The following is a 20,329-nucleotide window of genomic DNA, read 5'->3' as shown; positions in this document are numbered from 1 at the left end:
TTGTTGATTGTGGATTAGTTATGCTTTTAAAGGTTTAGCTGACTTCTTTTTAGTTGATTTAATTTTGTAAGCTGCTTTGAGTATAAATATTTATAGACAGGAGGGTGTAACTGGCACCCACAAAACGATCAAGGATTGTGAGTCGACATGTTCCACCTGTCTTAAAAGGCAGCTGGGCCATTTCAATAGATGTCCCAGAGCTCATAAAAGTTGAGAGGGGTTAGCTGGATAGCTCACTTTTTTACATCCCATCCCACCGTCCCCTCAGAGTCACCTTCCTGATAACTTGGCAGTGTTAAGCAGGTTTGGTTTTTCTTTGCAAACGAGATGATCTACTCCCTGCATCTTAATTCTAGAATATTCTGAACCACCAGCAACGAGGGAGTCAGGGAGGGGCTCACCCAAAGGGCCTTGTGGAAGCATCTGGGGTTGCTCTTCATGTGGAAAGAGAGCCAAACAGCAGCTGGGCAGGGGCTTGTAGGCTTCGCCCCCCATTCTCTCTCTCTCTTGGGTCTGGAAGCCCAAAAGTCCCAGAGCACTCTGGATTGTGCCTACCAGATCCTGGAAAAGGAGGGCCTTTCAGCATGAGTGAGGCTTATGGCTGCCTTTTTAACAGACTCACCTGTTTCATACCCGAATCTCGCCTTCCCTCCTCATTAGTAATGCAATGGCATTTTGGCCTTACAACCATTCCGCCAGGTAGGCCAGGCCTAGGGCTGTTGACTTCCCCATGGCTGCTCGAGGTTCGTGGCTGAGCAGCAGGTAATCCAGGTCTCCCCCGCCCCACAGCCAAGCCTGCTGTCATCTCCTGCACTGTGCTGCATTGCCGTGGTTGCGCCAGTGGCCTAGCTTAGCATGTGCAGAGTTCTCATGGGCCTGGTGTTAGTTATTCTAAGTACAGCCTTGGAGGCAGAATATTGGGTGGTGCTGGGTGGAGCCACCTCCCTTTCTCTCACTCCACAAATTTAATTTGTCACTCAGTGGCTCTTTGCTCAGCCTCAGTTGAGGGATCTCATATATCATTCACAGAAGATTCCCCAGGTTTTTCTTGCTTTTCCCTGTCACATGCAGCTGTCACCTGGAGCTGCTTACCCGGCGGGCAGGTCACCCATTTTTATTAGTGTAGTTCGTTATTTCTGTCCCTTCCAAGGAGTTAAAGGCAGTATACATGGTTCTCTTGGGGGGAGAACATTTTATCTGTACAGCACTCGTCTCTAGCTGAGAGATGGTAACTGGCCCCCCAGATCGCTCAGTGAGCTTCATGGCTGGAGAGCAGGGCTTGAACCTGGGTCTCCTCAGTCCAGCCATTAGAGTCTCTAGCTATCCGATTCTTGGTTAATTGGTGGGCGGTTGGAGGTGCTAGTTTGTTGGTTATACACGCTTAGGGCTTATGTACAAACATCGTTTTCCAGCTCGGGATTTTCCTTTGCAGATTCTACAAAGGGATGGTTCCCTGCCTGGGCTGTGTGTGTTCGGACGTGGCCATTGTCTTTGTCATTTATGAAGAGACATTTATGGTCAAACTTCTCCACAAGGTCTGGAAAACCATTTGAGGGTTCCAGGGCTATCAGGTAGGCTGCCTTCTCTGTCTGGCCCCCGCAGATGTTTCCTCCGCTTCCTTCCCAGCCACCGGCAGCCTCTGGCACCATTTCTAGGGTCAGGTCAGGGGATGGGTGTGGGGCTGGATTCACCAGTTCCAGGATAGCATCCCATTCCTCTCTTCCTCCTGAGAGAGGTGCAGGTGCTGTACCCTTAGCAGAGGGGGACTAGCTATGCTCTAGTCGATCGCCCAAACATGGTTTCAAGGGCCACAGGGCTTGTATAAACCTATACAGCCAACATCTGCAGGGGCTGCTAGTTCAGCCAAAACCCATAAGGCGTGGGATGGGGGGGGGCAGGAGAGAACACAAAAGCCATCTTTTTGGGTGCCAAGATTTGGGGGGGCTGCTTCTCAGACTTCGGCTCATGGGCCAGCGCCCTTCTGGGGCAGAGTTCAGCTCAGACTTAAAAATGAAACTTTGCTTGGGAAAAGGCCTGCACCTAAACAAAGGCATCTCTGAGAGCAGCGTGGAGAGCTGGACTTACTTCCCTGCACCCATTTGAAGGAAAGCTATAGTTTCTGATGTTTGCACCTTTTCAAGTCTGTCTCTTTTACATTTTCTAACCTTTTGCTGTTATAATGGAATATTCATGAACTTTGCTTTTCAGAATAAAAAAGAAAATCAAACAGAGCTGCCTTTTAATATATACGGTTTAGAAATGGCCATCTGTACAGAACCAGTCATGTTTCATATATATATAGACAGAGATATAAATATCAGCAAGGAAGCCGAGAAGGGCACGTGTGGCTCCTGCTGGCCCGAGCAAGCTGGCAGCTGTGCAGGGAGCACCTTTTTGAGGGAAGAGAAGGTTTGGGGTGCAAGTGGCAGTGCAGGTGTTTGAAGAGGGACATTAGGCACGTCTCTTCTCTCTTCCCCTGCTACATGCACATAAGGCTGGCATAGCATTAGGTAACCTTTCCCAGCAGCCCTCCTCCAACAAAGCTCTTGCACAACAGTTGGAGTAGCCCTTGGGCTGATGGCAGGCATAGCTCTTGCAGTGAGAAGTCTCCCCCCCCCGAAAAAAAGCAGGGCTGGAACTAGGGTGTGTATGTGTGTCCTTCCAAACTGGATGAGGGAGCAGGTGGGTTTGGGGATGGGAACCCTCCAGAAGCAGCGAAAAGCCATTTTGTGCCAGAGGGTGGGTTGGGCAGAATGGCCGCAGGTATGTGTGTGCAGCAGGGCCTCTCGTGCATTCCCGAGCACCTTTGTTCTTCCCAGACCCAACAGAAATAAAGTAGGCCTTGCACAGGAAACTTGTTCAGAATTTGGGGGATTTTTGTTTTAAAGCTGAGGAAGTTTTGCCTAGGAAGGCATCTGAATACAGGGATCCCTGTGCATCGTGTTGTTTCTCTGGAACAAGTTCCTGCTCTGCCCAATTGTGATGCAGGGAGGCCCATGCCCTCTAACCCAGCTTCAGTTGTGTCCAAAGCAGGAAAACTGAGCACCCCCGCACTCGTAGCAGTGCCCCTCCCCCTACACTTTCCCATCTGACTTGCAGCTCCAGTTCCAGACGGGGGGGGGGACTGTTCTGCAGTCAGGCTTACCACATGTGGAAGAGCTGCTTTGGCTAGACAAACGAGGCTCCGGCCAGCCTTAAAAAAGAAACTGAACTGGGTTGCCTCCACAAAGGGGGGATCATTTGGGAACTTGCCAGTGGCACACTATCGGGGAATTGTTGCCTGGCCTTAGTCACCAATCATATCACAAGAAAACGGGGGGGGAGGAGATGTTGGCCATACCTGATGGATCTGGCTTCCAGGCAGGTGACAGCGTTCCCTGCTTTAGCTGGCTGGGGAGGAGATGGAGCATGCCAAAATTCCCCCTCACAGCCATCAGCACCTTCCAGCAGCCAGATGAGCCTGGCTGGCTTGGCGCTATGCCCAGCTGAGTCTGTGCCTGCTTAGGAAAGGGAAACTGCACGGCAAGAGCACCTTCTCCATGCCCAGCTGCCTAGAGAGAGCGAGAAGGGGGAGGGAGGCAGCTGCCCCCCATCCTTGGGGAAAAGAGCCTGCTAGCCCTGCACCCCCTTCATCCCAGCCTCCCCCCGCAACTGCACAAGGACAAGTGGTTGCTGCTGCAGGGTACTCCCATCTGTGCAGGGTCCCAGTCCTCTAGGGGACAGGTGGCGACGGCAGCGGTGGCGGCGGCAGCGCCTTGTCGTGGCATCATTCGAAGTGCCGGAGATGGTTGTAGAGCGACTGCACATAGGTGAAGACGCACATGGGGTCCGGCTTGCGGCCCATCAGCATCATGTCGTCCACTTCGATCAAGCGTTCACAGCTGGCCATTTTCCTGCAAGAGGCAGCAAAGAGTTAAGACTGCAGCCAGCAGGCCCAGAGGGAAACGCGCCTCCCCGGGCAGGAGGTTCAGCGAGTCCCTCTTGCAGAGTCTTTCCTCGGGTGGGGGTGCTTCCCAGTTCCCCAGTGTCAGGCCTGAGCCATATAAGTACGCTACTGCCTTAACCAGAGAGTCTGTCTGTGCCACAAGCCTCCTTTGGCAGCCAGAGCAGCAGAGGGCATCTGCAGTGGCCCCACTTACTCGGCCATTGTGAAGGCCAGTTCAAAGTTCTCCTTGCGCTTGGCAGGGTCCAGCGTCTGGTAATCAAAGGCTTCAGGGAAGAAGGAGTGAACCAGGGCACAAAATGCCATCCCATCATTCCAGCTGGAGGAGAAGTTCTGCAGGTCGATGTGCTGCAGGGAGAGGGGGCAGAAGTGAGAATGCAAGAATTATGTGTACAGCTGTGTTACAGCCCCAAGAGGGGGCAGGGATGGGGGGCAGAGGATGGAGAGCTCCCTGAGAGGAAAACGGGGGGGAGGGGGTTGGCTTCTTACCTTGTAGCCAATGGTTTTAGAACGGCACCACTCGAGGAGGATTTGCTTGATGCTGCTGGCACTGGCCACCCCAAAACTCTGGGATCTCTTCAGCTTGGCCCGTCCCTCACCTTTTGCCCTGGACAGAAAAGGACCCGCAGAGAGAGGACGGTTGGATTCTGAGCCACCTTGTGTGGCGGTGGAGCCCCTCCTGCGTTCTGCTCCTGGCCACTGAAACATGGGTTTCCTCTAGGAAACAAGTTGGCAGAAAGGGTAGCCCAGGGCCACTTTTTGTTTTTCCAGAACGTGGCTGGTTTTAGTCACAGAGAGAGCCAGAGCGGCCTTTGTGTGTATACAGGGACCTGATTTCAAATCCCTGCTCAGGCTTGATGCTTGCTGGGGGACACCTGAGCCACTCCCTCACTTTCTGCCTAACCTACTTCACAGGGTTGCTGTGAGGATGAAGTGGCCGGTTGGGAGAGGGAGGAAACCTGAACTCACAGGAGGAAGACCAGGATAAAAGCGTAAAGACGCCTCCAGCAAGTGTTAGCGCCCCACCCCATCCATCAGTTCCCACCCCAGCCTCAGGCCTTGCTCCTGCAATGGCTTCCATCTCCTCCTTTGCCCTCAAGAGAGGCAAGAGCCTCAGGGGGGCTGCCACTCTCGCTACCTCCAAGAATCGCCCCCCTCACCTTTGTTCCCTCCTCTGCCTGAAGCCCCCACCCAGGCACAAGCCTTTGCATGGACTGTGGGCCCCACAGAAATGGCTGGCAGCCTTCCTTTGCACCAGGCCCGACTCAAGAGAAAGGCCTCTTTCCGTGCATAGTGCAGCCAGTGCAAAAAGGAGTCTGCTGGTCTGGGTCCCGGGCAGGAGGATGGGGAAGGTGAACCAATGCATGATGTGGCTCTGGTGGGGTCTGGAAGCTGCTGCCAGTCAGAGCAGACAGCTCTGGCCTGGAGAGACTGACTGTGCAAGGCAGCTGCCTTCAGAGGTCCTGCATGGCTGGTCTGCCCTGGATTGGGACCACGTCAGGCACAACGTACTTCCCGCTTTCCTGCTCAAACTTCTCAAATAGCGCCTTCCTGGCCTGCGTCCCGGAGGTGCGTGGCAGCGTCTGAGATCGCACAAGCTCCCTCCGCTTTTCCACCTGCCGATGGAGCATAGCAGGTGGGGAGCCTGATTTAGGAGCCGTGTCCCGCTGGCTGTCCACGGTGCTGTCAGAACAGGAGACATAAAAAAAGAAAAGAAAAGAGAGCAGCAAATTATCATTTGGGGGGACAACAGGGGGTGCATTTCTGCATCCTTCAAGCTTCCTGGCCCAAAAGCAGTCACTCAAAGCGGCCTCACCTTTCACTCGCCTGTGCTCCATAGCTTGTGGCTGACATAGACTTTGTCACAGAAGAGAATTTCTCTGCAGATAAAATGAAATAAATCCATTAGTTAGGGCATTTTTGGTGGTGGCTCTCCCTGTTCAAGGTGCTCCTGTCCAGGCAATACTCAGTCTACCCTCCCCCAAACTGGCACATTTAAATCCCAGCTGAAAATGTTCTTGTTTATCCAGGTGATGGCTCTGCAATTTGTTTAATGTTGGGAATGCGCCCTGCTCTTTTTTAGAATTGCTGCTGTGGTGCTGTATTTTTAGTGAAATGTAGTGATGTTATGGTTGTGTTTTAGATGTTCTAATGATAAAATATGTGAGGTTGTCCTGTGCTCCAGAGCCGAGGGACAGGGGCATAGGCATCAAGAAAATAAAATAAAGGTGGCATGGTTGATGTGCTTACTCCATGAATTTACAGAAGGGACTATCTCTATGGCTTGTGGCAATGAGTTCCAGAGGTTAACTAGGTGTCAAACATGTGTATCCTTCCCTTTGCCACCCACGACCATCGCCCTTGATCCTGGGGGAGCCTTGGCACCCCCCAACCAAGGCAGCCTGGCGTTTTGAGTGTCCGGGGGTCCTGGGCAGCCAGTTGGGCCTGTCCGTCCTTCCAGACTGGGGGCTTGGGGCCATCTCCATGCCGTTAAGGGCAGAAATACGTTGTTCTTCCAAAGGCGAGGGAAGGGTATTCCGACAGACGGACGGACAAGCCTTCTGACCTGAGCTCACGGAGGTGCTTGCTGTTCTCACGGTGCTGCCGGTCCAGTTCTTCACTGTAAAGGGGAGGCGTAGAAAGAGCACATTTCAAGTCTGGCATTCATAAAAAGGGAATGAGTTGTGTCTTTGGTATGAAGACACAAGAACGTGTGAAGAGCACCTGACAGATCAGGCTACGGTGGGCTGCCCATGAGTGAATGCGCTCTTGTGGCAGAGCAGGAGGGCTGTGCCAGCCCCCCACCCACCCCCATGGTTCCTCTCCCTCTATGGGGAGACCAAGGGAGGGGCCCTTCTGTAGCCCACTGAGATCCAACAGCTGCCCGTTTGGCCAGGGCTGGGCCCCTTTAAAACAGGATGTGTGTGTCCCAGCCTGAGGTCTGCATTCCTCCTGGGGAGCCTGCCAGGGACCACCTACCAGGGGTAAATTGGGGAAGCAACACATCACTTGAACAGGAGGCGGCATTCCAGCCACAAAAGAATTGGAGGTTTCAACACACGACACCCCCACACACATACCCTCCCCCTGCGTTCTCCACCCAGACAAGCTGAGGCACTGTCATAGTTCCGGCTACCCTCCAGGCGGGCAGCGGCACTCAAGGAGCAGGGCCAGGGAGGGATGTGGCCCTGGGCAGGGGAAAGTCCCAAGGGCCAGATGGGGAGGCTGAAGGGCCACATTTGGCCCCTGGGTCTGAGTTCTCCACCCCTGCTTGAAAACGATGAGCTCTTCCACTCCAGGTCTGGCAGTGCTTTTATGGTGGGGGAACAGCTGATGCTGTAATGCTGCAGGGCTGGGTTAGGGCAACGTCTGCCCCAATTTCTCCAAGCTAAGCACATGTTTAAAGGGGCACCAATGAAGCTCCCTGTTAGCCAAGGTCCCCTGGCAACCCTGCTGGGGACTGCCCCAGCCAAGAGTGATCCGATATATTTCAGCTTGTATTGACTGTAATTGTATTGTACTTCCTTCGGCATTATTCCACCCGCGGCTTTGGAGGCCTTCATAGAATAGTAGAAGGGGCCTACAAGGCCATCCAGTCCAACCTCCTGCCCAAAGCAGGAATCCGAATCAAAGCATTCCCGACAAATGGCTGTCCAGCTGCCTCTTGAAGTCCTCCAGTGTCGGAGAGCCCACTACCTCTCTAGGTCATTGGTTCCATTGTCGTATGGCTCTAATAGGTAGGAACTTTTTCCTGATGTTCAGTCTAAATCTGGCTTCCTGCAACTTTCTTTCCGTGTCTCCTCACAGGGCTTTGTTTCCAGTCCCTGATCATCCTAGTGGCCCCCTCTGAACCTGTTCCAGTTTGTCTGCATCCTTCTTGAAGTGCGGAGACCAGAACTGGATGTGGTACTCAAGATGAGGCCTAACTAGTGCCTTGGCCAGAAAGCAGTATCCAAATAAACCGATGAATGAATTACATTCAAAGGTCACCCTTTGAGGGCTAGAGGGTTAAACGGGGAGGGCATCTCTCCCCCCCCCAACTTATTGCTTTGTTTACCTGCTTGGTTTGACATTTTCGACACAGCCTCACTCTGCTGCCCGCTGGGAATATTCGGCATGGCTGGCGGCCCGACAGTTTCTCCTGAATAGGTTTCCGAGACCCTGGTCACTGCTGTCACTGGGAGGTGTGGCATCCGCAGAGTCACTGCTGGCGCATGGGCCTCGAGGGGAGAATCTGGCCAGGAAAGGGAAGAAGAAGTGGGGGGCTGTTGCCTGGGTGGGGGGCAGGAAGCAGAGGGGGAGTGAGTAAGAAGACCCCCTCTGCCACTTTCTGCATTCACAGTGAATGGTGGAATAGTGTGCTTCGTTTTTAAAATTAAAATTTTTAATAAAAACATTAAAATTTTGTTATCTACTTTGAATGATTCCTCCCTCTCCAGTTTTTCCCCCTTAGACTATTGTCATTTCTGGAAGGTTGCAGCTGCTACAAATGTGCTATTTCTTCAGGGGGGGGAAGTGAGCGGCAACAAGAACGGAGGTGGGGGCAGATGTTGCCCTCCTGGACAGAACGGTTTTGCTTCACCGCTTGACTTTTGCCAACACAGAGATTCACCTCCCTGTTGGAGGAAGCATTTGCCGGTCAGAACAAGTGATGTATTTGCAGCAGGTTAAAAAGAACAAGAAGATCGACAAGCTGTGCGCCCGTTTCCTGACTGTACAAGTTCACATGTTCTGATTGCTGGGTTGGCGGGAGGAGAACGAAGGTCTAATCTCCATTTGTCTATCTCAGTTCTATTACTGTTGTTTATCATTGGAAGTCAGCAGAGTTACACATCAAGACAGCAGTCTGTTAGGACCACTGCGAAAGGTGAGAAAGAAAAGGTAAGGGTTAACATACATATCCATCGATCTGAGTTTGAACTCAGAGAGAGAGAGAGAGAGAGAGAGAGAGAGAGAGAGAGAGAGAGAGAGAGAGAGAGAGATCCTCACACCACGGAGGGAGGGAACAAAGGAGAGACTGTGGCCGGAGGAGAAGCAGGAAGAGCTGCTCAAGCAAACGAAGGAACAAAGGTTGCAAGGTGGTCAGAGAGGAACACAAACATTGCTCTGTCTGCCTAGCCCCCCCTGCAGCTAACTACAAGCGCTTTTGTCTCATTCCAACAGTTATGCCACCCCATGACTTGTAATTTTGTTTACGCTGTCGTAAATAAAAAAACTTTTCAATCAAAATTGTGTTTAAAAATAAACACCTAAACCTGTACTATTTATTAATGACATTTTTATCCCATCTTTATCCTCCAGGGGGGCGGGGGCTGGCTCACAATCACAACTTAAAACAAAAACAACCTAAAAACTTGAAGCACTATTAGCTTTTAAAGGGGTGTTTGTAGATGGCCTTGATTTTCATTCCAAGACAAACATAATAATTTGTTAAAACCTCATTAACCGTACTGATGATTTAGCAAGCCATTCTTTTTGCATCAACACCTCTTCCCGTCTCTATGGAAAAGGGAACATGCATAATGGGGGGGGGGAGAGACAGAGACACCTCCTCCCTTTCCCTTCTTGGCAGACCCATTCTCTGAGTCTGCAGTCCAGAAGGTTTTGCTCCCAAGTCCCCCTTGATGCTGGCTGAGCAAAGCCTGTCATTCTCAGTAGGTAATTTCCTTCTTACCCCCCAAGGGCTGATGGTGCCCGTTCTCAACTGCAGCCGAATCAGGAATTCTCCTTCTCTCAAAGTCATTCCGATCATCAAAGTCCAGGCTCTGCCAAAGGGAAAAGAGAACCCAGAGAGGTCACCGGCAACGAATGTGGGGAGCCAGAGTCCCAAAGGGCACAGCCAGACAGGACTGGGCCCCTGAGCATCCATTAGCTAAAGGAGGGAGGGGGTTCACTATGCAGCCTGGGTAAAGGAATGAAAATAATGCTCCATCTTTCTTTTAAAAACAGAAAAAAACACAGTGCCCAGAGATTCCTGGTCACTTTGGCCTCAAAGCCTTTCAGAATGCGATTAGGAGACCTTGCGAGCATCAAGTGTGCTGATGCGTCACCCACCACAGATGCACTCAGTGTTGTGTGAGCAGCAGGGCCAGCCCAAGGCATCTTGAGGCGAGGGACAAGGGGCAGCCAGCCCGGAGAACATCCTGGGCTGCTCCACACACGGCTGGGCTTGCATAGTGGGGCCACAACAGCGCCAGGAGGCCTGCACAGCTCTGCCCTCATCCGTCAGAGGGGAATGGTGGGCGGGGGGGGCAGAGGAGAAGACAAGTGGGCTGCCCTCCCCCCAGCTTCTGCTGCCTGAGGCAGTTGCCTGTCCTGCCCCCCCCAAGAGAGGAAGAGAGAAAGGGAGTGCGCTTGCATGCCCAGCTATTGCCACTGGTGCCAGAGATTCACCTTCTACCTGTATGCCAGCAAAGCACTTCCAATCCCTGCAAACACACCAGGGCCATTTCCAGGCGGGGGCGGAGGCTCCAAGCACAACTCAGGCCTTGCTCTTCTGCGGTCAGCTGCAAGCAGAATTGCCATGACTTTCCACACACTGAAAAGCCTGGTGGGCTTTTTCTTGGGGTGTCCCCCCATGATCTTCGCTCCACATGCAGCAGCTGCTGCACGCCTTGCTGTGGGTGCCAGTTCATGACCATTAAATATATGCATTTTCAATAAATATGCATTTGATATTTTATTTTTTGCTAAAACAGTTTCCTGCTCTTCCCCCCCCCCCGAACCTGGCCCTTGGGAGAAATTCTGCCTCTGACCATGGAGGTTCAATACAGCTGCCTCTGGACACCCCGCCCCAGAAGGGAAGGAGTCAACCCCCCCTCTTCCCTGCAGTGGGACCAGATGCTTCTGTTGCAGATCCCTCACTCCAGGGTCCAGGGCATCACCATCCTTGCCGGGCTTGCAGAAGGAGAGATTTGAAGCCAGGTGCCCCATTGCCCACCTCTCTACCTGGGAAGCACACTGGCTGAAGGGGTCAACAGGCACCACCTGCACCTCTGACTGGTTCCTGGGGGGGAAGGGGGTGCAGGCACACCAGCAGGGGACAGCAGTGGTGTTCAACAACATGGGTACCGTTGGGCTACGTATGCTGGAGCTCACGCTGGTTGGCATCTGCACTAGAGTCAAGGCATGGATTCAAACCTCTGCTGTTCAGAATGTAGTGGTGTCATTGCCAATTTCCCTTGATCCCCTCTGGCCTGAGAAGCCAGAACGCTGATAATGCTGCTGGCAGAGGTGTTCCTAGGGCGACATGCACGACACATCCAACAGATGACTTCCTGTTCCGTTTGGCAACCTCACCAGACACAAAGCTTGGACAGTCCAACCAGCCTTACAGATCCAGATCTGGGCTTTCTTGCCTGCCAAGATGAAAAACACGGCAGCTGTTTATGGACTGTCCAGCACCCTGAATGATCCAGGCATACCAGGGAAGACAGTCCTCATGGCTTGCAGCTCTCACCAGAGAGCTCAGCCAGACTGGGGCTCCGGAAGAGTCCCTGACAGCACAACATCCCATACATCCGGCTTCTGTTTGACACACAAGACGTAAGAAAGTGCAGGCATGAATGGCACAATGGGTTGAAGGACATTTTCAGGCGGAGGATTCTGTATGCGCTTTACTGGAAAAAAGAGAGACCCATTTCCACACTGAGGTGAGGCAAATACTGTACAAAAAAGGGCAAGTGTGTTTTGTGACAGAAAGCATCAGTGCAACACAGGGGCAGCATCTAAACACACACCAGCTACCAAGGCACTTGCAAAACACACTCTCCTTCACTTAGCTGTGGGCAGGCAATTTCCTCTCCCAGGACAGAGCACAGAAACAACCTCCAGATTGGCTAGTTCACAGAAGAAACTGGTTGTGCACAGCACTGGCTGGCTGGCACCCATGTCGTCACAAATCTCCCTTCCTGAGCATGTCTCTATGAAGCGCTTTTGCTACCTTTTAAAAATGGATTTTAAAGTGACAATAAATGATCAGGCACAGAGGGAAGTACAAGGCAGGTAACTGACAGCAGTGTGATGTGGCTGATAGAAAAGCTAATGCGATCCTAGACTACAATAATAGAACAGTCCTATTTTAATTCGTTTTATTTTACTAGTCAGACCTCGCCTAGAGCTCTGCATCTGGATCAGACCACACTCCTGCCTAGTCCAGCATCCCATTTCCCACAGTGGCCAATCAGGAGCTCCAAGGGGAAGCTCATGAGCAGGACATGAGCACAACAGCAGCACTCTCCCCACCTGCGACCCCCAGCATCTGGTATTCAGAGGCATTCTGCCCTCCAGTGGAGGCAGAATGTAGCCATCAGGGCTAGTAGCCAATTACAGCCTTGGACTGCCTTCAAATCAATTCCGACTTATGGCGACCCTATGAACGGCTGAGAGGCAGTGACTGGCCCAAGGTCACCCAGGGAGCTTCATGGCTGTGTGGGGAGTCGAACCCTGGTCTCCCAGGTCATAGTCCAACACCTTAACCACTATACCACACAGCCTTACCCCTCCATAAATTCGTCTAATCTTCTTTGAAAGCCCTCCAAGGTGGTAACCATCCCTGCCTCTTGTGGGAGCAAATTCCATAGTTTAACTATGTGCTGCGTGAAGAGGTCTGTCCTGAATCGTCCAACTGCTTGGCAGTGGCTCTGCTCCTACTTAGCGGATCGTCGCCAGAAGGTAGTGCTTGGGGAACATTGCTCGACACCCTGGACCCCCCATTGTGGAGTCCCCCAGGGGTCGGTCTCGTCCCCCATGCTCTTTAACATCTACATGCAGCCTCTGGGTGCGGTCATCAGGAGTTTTGGAGTGCGTTGCCATCAGTACGCTGATGACACGCAACTCTACTTCTCCTTTTCACCTTCTTCAGGTGAGGCTGTTGATGTGCTGAACCGTTGCCTGACCGCGATAATGGACTGGATGAGAGCTAATAAACTGAAGCTCAATCCAGACAAGACTGAGATATTGTTGGTGAGCTCTTTACCTGCCCAGATGGTGGATGTTTATCCTGTTCTAGATGGGGTTACACTCCCCTTGAAGGAACAGGTTCGTAGTCTGGGGGTCCTTTTTGACCCTTCCTTGTCGCTTGAGGCTCAAGTGGCCTCGGTGGCTCGGAATGCGTTTTACCATCTTCGTTTAGTAGCCCAACTACGCCCCTATCTGGACAGTGACGATTTCGCCTCAGTTGTTCACACTCTGGTAACCTCTAGATTGGACTACTGTAATGCGCTCTATGTAGGGCTGCCCTTGAAGACCGTTCGGAAACTTCAGCTAGTGCAAAACGCGGCAGCCAGGTTGTTGACAGGGACCCGCTGGTCCGCGCATATAACACCTGTCCTGGCCCATTTGCACTGGCTGCCTATTTGTTTCCGAGCCAGATTCAAGGTGCTGGTTTTGACCTATAAAGCCTTACACGGTGTGGGACCGCAGTACCTTATGGAACGCCTCTCCTGCTATGAACCTACCCGCTCACTTCGTTCAGTATCCAAGGCCCTCCTCCGGGTACCAACTCACCAGGATGCCCGGAGGATTGTTATTAGATCTAGGGCCTTTTCTGTGGTGGCCCCCGAACTATGGAACAGCCTACCTGAGGAGATACGCCTGGCGCCTACGGTACTTTCTTTTAGGCGCCAGGTTAAGACCTGGCTATACTCCCAGGCATTTTAATGTTATTATAATGTTCAATTTTAATGTCAATATGTTCTATTTAATGTTTTTGTTTAATTTGCTGTTGTTCGTCACTGATTTTATTGTATATTGTATTTTAATCCTGTTTTGTTCACCGCCCAGAGAGCTACTCGCTATGGGTGGTTTAAAAATGAAACAAAATAAATAAATAAATAAATAAATAAAATAAACATTCAGCATTGTTGGATGTTTCCCACTAGAGGAAGAAGAATTTGTTTCCATCCATTTTTTCCGTGCCCTGCACTCCTATCATGCCTCCCCCCACCTTTTTTCTGAACCAAAAAGCCTTTCTTTGTCTGTCGTTTTTCTTCATCAGAGAGTTGTTCCAGCCGACAGCAGAGAACCAAAAACAGCTGTACGCGAGGAAAAGACAAGCTAAACAAATCACTATTTTCCTGACACGTTTTTTGAGAAACCAGTATGTTTATCAAGGGACAGAGAGACAGAGAGAGAAAGACAGAGAGAGAGACAAACAGGTGTGGGGAACCTTTGGCCCTCCACTCATTCATTGGTGACCACTCGTGGCCGAGTAAGATTGTCTTCCAAGATAAGGTCTTGACCAGTGGGTCCGTAAGTGACTGTGGAGGCCAATTCTGGATCCACACAGCCTCCCACAGTGAGGACATTGGTTTCCAGAGGGAAGACGGTCACGATGAGGATTTGCTTGACGTGCCCTCCTTCCACTTGGCTCATTGTCCCTTGCATCCTGCACTCATGCGTCTTCAAAGTCCACAGCACCTTTGATAATAGCCGACCTCCAGTTGGGACGTTCATGGGCCAAGACTTCCTAGTTCTTGATGCTCATGTTACATATTTTTAGGTTATCTTTAAGGACATCTTTAAACTTCTTTTGCTGTCCACCGATATTCCGTTTTCCATCCTTAACGTTGGGAGTGAAGTAGCTGCTTTTGCCCTCCAGATGCTGCTGAAGTTCAACTCCCATCACCATCGCTGGCTGGTAGCAGTGCTTGCTGTAGCTTCTGGGAGTTGTAGTTCAGCAACATCTGGAGGGCCACAGATGTTCCCCACCCACTTCTGCTCTAAAGTTACTGTACCAACACTCACAGTTTCACATTCAAGCTAATGACGTTCCCAAATATCAAAGTTAACTTCACACTAGGCAGCCTGCAAGATCCAGGCCCCAAATAGAACAGACAGCACTGTTCCCCCCCCTTGACCCCCACCTGCAGCCAAAATGGAGCTGTCAGGAAGTGAACTGCCACACCTGTTACAAACAGGCCAGAAACTGAGCCACACTGTAAGAAGTTGCCTAGGTTACATAGTTACCCTCTAACGTGCATCCCTGTTCTCGGGGCTTGGCAAGACAGCTTGCTTCAAATCTTGGCACTGAGTACTGATGAGGACAGCATCTCTGAGCATGCACAGAGTGTGTTGTCTTCATTAGCAGAGTAACTACACCCAGCTCTGCCCCCCAACATATCCAGGACAGAGGGCAAAACTCCCAGGCACAGCAATGTGCGGGATCTAGGGAAAGGCAGATGGCCTGTGCCATACCTTCTGTATCCTCAGCCAGGGATGGAGAAAGGGGACTTCTGGGACACAACGGCTGAGCACTCCAGCACCTCCAGCAGGAAACCTCAGGTACCATCTGCTGCTAAGGGTGGAAGGGGGCCCCAGGAGCCTCGCCTCACAGGCCAGCCCTGCAGAGACCTCCTTCCCTAGCTGGTTCACCTTCCCCAAAGAGGCTGCCAGGAGCATGAAAGGAGCATCGCTGCTAAGGAGCACCTGGCCCAGGGCAGCATCGGCTCTGCTCAGGACTGGCTCGGCTGCTACCCCCCCCCCCAGCAGTCCCAGACAGGCTGCAAGCTCCAGCTCACCTGTCCTCTCCAGCACAGGAAAGCTTCCCTCTGGCTGGCCTGGAGACAATGCCTGTGGGCATGTCCTGGGGGCTTCCACGGCACAGGGAGGCTGCAGGCCTGCAGACGGACGTGGGGATCACCCAGCGCGGAGACTGGGGAGAGCCCGAGGCAGACCCCCGAGAAGGCTGCTCTGTCTCCGGCAGGCCCCAGCTGGCAGCCTCCCCACGGCTGGCCTCACGTGCAGCAGCTTCGCTTGCTCCCTGCCAAAGCCATACATCAGGCGATGGAAACAAGGACCCCCCCCCAGTTCCCAGGCACTCCCCCTGCCTGTGCTCTCCCCCTGCCAGCGGCCAGGCTCAGCTCCTCCCAGGGAGACCTCAGGGCAGGTGAGCAAACAGCTGGATTGCCCGGCCTCTGAAGGAGGGAGGAAGCCCCCTGGGCACGGGAGCAGGAGGGCAGCCGGTGAAACTTGGCAAGGAAGGACAGATCAGGGCAGAGCCTAGGAAGTGGCCCCCGAGAGGGACCTTTCAAGAGAGGTGGCCTCCCTGCACTCACAGGCTGCTCAGCCCACACCAGAGGGTTACTCCAGGTCATCCATGGGGGTGCCGAGAGCTGCCTACCCTGCCCCAGCCCTTGAACCCAGGACAGCCCAGAGATATCCCAAGAGGGAGAGTGCCAGGTGGGTTGAACATGTACGTGCGCACTCGTGTGTGTCTGGGCGTGTCCTGCTTCCAACAGGGAAGGCGCACAAGCATTGCTAACCCTTGGTGAATGTGGGAACTCCTTGGCACGAGGCATGAGGATGGCCAGCAGTAGCCGACAAGGATTTGAAAAAAGGATTCGAGTCAGGCGACATCCAGGGAAGGACAAGGTTGGGGCAACCCGTGCCGGCGGGTCGCAAGCCAAATGGGGAGGCCGGAAGGGTTCCCACTGCAGGGTCAGAGAAATGCATGGGGAAAGAGGGGATATGAGAGGCGGCAGCCGGGAAGAAGCTCCCGGTCCAGCAGGAGGAGGATGGCGGATCCGCAGCAGGGCCTCCCAGCGCCGTCCAGCAGCCAGGCTCTTCCTTCCTCCTCACCGAACGGGCTTCGTCTCGAACTGCTGCCGCTCCGGCTCGCTTCCCGCGAAAGGCTGAGCAGAGACGCGAACCCAGCAGGGCGGCCCAGAAAAGCCCTTTGGCAAAACCGAGTTGCCTGAAAGAGCACAGAGTTGCCTGCACTGGGGGGGGGATTTATCGCCCCTGTCCCGTTTCCCATCATGGAGGAATCGGCAGGAGTGCCCCTGCGGACTGGCTCCGCCCCGTATCCAGAGGGAGAAATTGCAAGGCCTCCGCAGGGCGCTGGGCACTCCGCGTCCCAAGCAGGCACTCGCCCTTCTATTTAGGGCCGCTTGGCAAGGCGGGCCAATTCCCACACCAGCACGGACCTGCGCTGCCACGTCTTGAAAGACAACCCGGGCAGCCCTTGGATCTCTTACGGCAGGTGCTCGGCACATGCTCCAGGGCACTCTTTCCACGTCCCAAGCCTGACACTTGTCATAAAAACATCTTGCGGCGCCTTCCATCAGGTGCAAATGGCTGCCGTGCCAAGAAGGGCTGGGCTCAGGCCAGGGCAACCCCCTCTGAACCCGGGCCTCCCTGCCTGGCTCGCGGCTCCTGTCCTCCCCATTTGCCCATCTCCTTCTCGGGGGGGGGGGGAAGGTGACACTCTGGCGACCCGCCTACACCCACCCCTCCAGAAGGAGCCCCCCCTCCAGTCAGCACGCTGGATTCTGCCCGCAACCCGCCCCACCCCGCCCCAGCGAGAAACCCCGGCAGCTCAGCGGCCAGGCTCCTCGGCGCTCCCCGTCCACCTTCCACCCTCGAGAGACTGCCGCGGCTGGAAGAGGCAGATTTTGGGGGGGGGGCTCTCCCTCCGCCCCTCGGCTGGGCGTGGAGGCAGGACCAGAGCCGCTCCGCCAGCGAGGGCAGCCGCTCCATAACTCGCGTCAGGTCCTGGCGGGGGTTCGGATCGGGGCCGCGTGCGCGCGACCTGCTAAAGCCGAGGTGCGGGGGGGGGAGCTCTGGCTGAAAACCGGTCCCGGGCGGCGGCGGCGGCCGGGGACTCCTTCCTCGCGCGATCGCCCTGCGCGTGGCAGAAAGGGCGCCTTACCTGGCTCTTGCCGCACAGGGCGAGCTTGGCGTGGCTGGCGAAGCGGGTGCTGCCGCCACCGCTGCTGCTCCGCCGGGCCGTCGGGGAGGCGGGCTCGGGGCTCCAGGCGCCGGGAAGCCCGGCCGCCCGGCCAAGGGCTTCCACCTGCTGGGCCAAGCGCTCCACCTGCGCCCGCAGCTGCTGGTTCTCCTGCTGGAGCTCGGCCACCGTGTGCGCCAGCGGGCTGGCCAGGCGCAGCACCTCCGCCACTTGCCGGTCCACGCCGCTCTTGAAGGCCTGGATGTCCACGCGGATCTCCTTGACGGCGCCGCGGAGCGTCTCCTCGTAGCAGCCCAGAGCCTCGCACACCGTCTGCGCGTCCTGCCTGGTCAGGTCCGCCGGGTCGACGACGGCGACGCCTCCGCTGCTCGACGACGCCCGCGCCGGGCTCATCTCCATGGCTGGCGGCTCGGGGAAGCGGAGGCACAGAGAGGTGCCGCCGCCTTCGCCGCCTCTCCCACGGGCGCGATCGGGCCCGTCGAAGCTGAACTCGGGCAGCCGCAGCACGGGCGTCCAACAACAGGTCGCCGGAGCCCCGGCCTTGCCTTCGCGTCTCAGGCGGCCGCGCCGGACCCCGCTTTTTATAGGCAGCCCAGGCGGGGGGAGGGGGCAAAAGGAAGGCGTCTGCCGCCGCGCGGGTCGGGGGAGGAGCCAGCTGGGGCGGGGGAGGCTGCCCCGCTGCCACAGACGGGCCCTGGGGGTGGTGGGGGGCAGCGAGGGAGGGCTCCGGGCGGGATGCAGTTGCCGAAGCAAACATTCCCGACCGGGCGCCTGGTGGGGGGCAAAGCGATGGCTCCGGAAGGGGGTGCCTGGGCGCCGGAGGAGGGGTGGCGTCGGTACAGGGCAATCGTTGGCTGTTCTCACCAGCCCACAGGCATCATCGGGTGGCCTTTTTAAATCCCAGTTGTCAGGCGGAGCGAGACAGTCGCCGGAAGGCCGTCGTTTCCAGCTGCACTCTGCCTAGAAAGAGCGGCGGCGGAGGGGAACGGGGGAAACCGGGGGTGAAGTTGTCCACTGTCGCGTGACCCCCTTACTTTCTGGGGACCATGGTTTAAGCAGTGTCCTAATCGGCATGAAAGGGGAGTGTTTTGGCTACCACCTGCTTCCTGTCCTCTCCTGACGGAGTGAAAGGAGGTGAGTCAGTTGCTGAGAAGAGTCTTCTCAGTAGCTAACACACACCTCCCCTTTCATGCTGATTGCCTCCTAGGGTAAGTGAAAAGTAGCCTTCATGACAAAGTACCTCCCAAATCCTAGTCCCACACTTGGCTTCATTTCAGAATTCTTACAATCAAAAGATTTCTGGCAACATTTAGCCCCCAGAGAAAAAACTGGGGAGGTGGGGAGCCTATGCACATGGTAGTTTTATTCCGGTTCTATAGCTCTGTAACTGAGGAAGTGACAGTGAATCCTGGGGGTGTGATGTGACTATTGTGAAGGGGCCCGGTAAGCCTGAATTTGGCACACCACCACTGGGAGAAATGAAGGGAGCTAAAGCAAAAGGGCCCGGGGGCCAAACTGCATCGGAGACCCGTGGAGCGCTTTGCCTCCACTGCCCAGGTCAGGAACTTCAGTCCACTCTGCTCCTTTGGCAACCCAACAAGGCTCCCTTGCCCATTCTGCCTCGCCAAGACCACCCTCCGTGGCAGTATGAAAGGGTCGGAGCCGCTCTGTCAGCAGACCAGAGGACGGAGTTTCCTTCTGTGTGGGGCTGGCGTTATGGCCCATGGAGTCCCACAGAGGGACAGGCTGGATGTCTCCTCAGCAGAGCAGGAGCCTGCAGTCTCCTTGGGGTCATGGCCTGGCTCTCTCCTTTGAGAGATTCACCTTTTCTTCTGGGAATTCCACTCTCATACAAGGCTGTGCAGGCAACAGAGATGCCTCTGCCTCTTTGAGCCATGCAGCAAATGGGCATCCTCCGCCCAACATTCCAACCCCACAGTATTGTTCAAGAAGCATTTTAAGCCCAGCTGGGAATCTTCCCCCCCCCCCAAAAGAAAGCTCTATTCCACCCTCTGCTAACATTGGAAATGAGCCCTCAGGAGGAGGAAGGAACATGGATGGCTGCTGGAGAGAAAGGCAAGGGCCAGCCATGCTGGGCATCCGTTCATCAGACAATGTTGGCTGCTTTTTCTTTGCCACCTTCTTTGCCCCAAGCTCAGGCCGTTGTCCATGCAAATGGCCCAGGAGGGCAATGGGGAAGGGAGCATGATCTGGTGCTGCCCCTCCTTCCCTAGAGTTGTTTGGGAGGAAGCATTGTGGGACACGTGTGTGTGAGCCTTCGACCCCTGCCCTTGCACCCCCTACAACTACTTTGGGGAGGGGGCACCTGCTTATCACATTCATCTACTTCACTGGGTTTAAGAGGAGTGGCGTGTGCACCAGCATTCAGGTGTAATTTTTAGTAGAGTGAATCAAGAGTGTCTGCAGAAATAATAATTTTTTTTGGGGGGGAGAGTCTATGAATTGTTACTATTTAAACCTATTACTATTTTACCATTTAAACTGAGGTGAGGAGCCCACGACGGATCCAGCCCACTCATACTTCCTTCCCATTTCCTGCAGTCTAGACACATCATGAGAAGTCATGATTCATTAGAAAAGACAATAATGCTGTGGAAAACAGAAGGGAGTAGAAAAAGAGGAAGACCAAACAAGAGATGGATTGACTCCATAAAGGAAGTCACAGACCTGACCTT

At 54.3% G+C, this 20,329-nt stretch overlaps 1 protein-coding gene across 1 annotated transcript; it reads right to left on the bottom strand.

Annotated features, from left to right (window-relative positions):
• Positions 1-2,222: 2,222 nt before the first annotated feature.
• On the bottom strand, positions 2,223-18,204 carry SMTNL2 (smoothelin like 2). Its single transcript, XM_061604791.1, has 9 exons — positions 17,595-18,204; positions 9,618-9,708; positions 8,001-8,177; positions 6,510-6,563; positions 5,760-5,823; positions 5,456-5,626; positions 4,433-4,550; positions 4,140-4,291; positions 2,223-3,893 (listed from the first exon to the last, which is right to left on the bottom strand). The coding sequence occupies exons 1-9, from the start codon at positions 18,030-18,032 to the stop codon at positions 3,767-3,769; spliced, it is 1,392 nt and encodes a 463-aa protein (XP_061460775.1). The 5' UTR covers positions 18,033-18,204; the 3' UTR covers positions 2,223-3,766.
• Between the last annotated feature and the right edge of the window lie 2,125 nt (positions 18,205-20,329).

Source organism: Rhineura floridana, chromosome 21, assembly GCF_030035675.1.
Source record: "Rhineura floridana isolate rRhiFlo1 chromosome 21, rRhiFlo1.hap2, whole genome shotgun sequence".
NCBI classification, from domain to species: Eukaryota; Metazoa; Chordata; class Lepidosauria; order Squamata; family Rhineuridae; genus Rhineura; species Rhineura floridana.
Note: the sequence above shows the minus strand (reverse complement) of the source record. Positions and strands in the feature narration are given on the sequence as shown.

Excerpts from the sequence above, each read along its gene's own strand:
- SMTNL2 (XM_061604791.1), bottom strand. The coding sequence starts at position 18,032 with ATGGAGATGAGCCCGGCGCGGGCGTCGTCGAGCAGCGGAGGCGTCGCC. Across the intron at positions 8,178-9,617 it reads GCACCATCAGCCCTTGGGGG|ATTCTCCCCTCGAGGCCCAT; the intron begins GTAAGAAGGAAA and ends TTTCCTGGCCAG. Across the intron at positions 4,292-4,432 it reads CTAAAACCATTGGCTACAAG|CACATCGACCTGCAGAACTT; the intron begins GTAAGAAGCCAA and ends CTCTCCCTGCAG.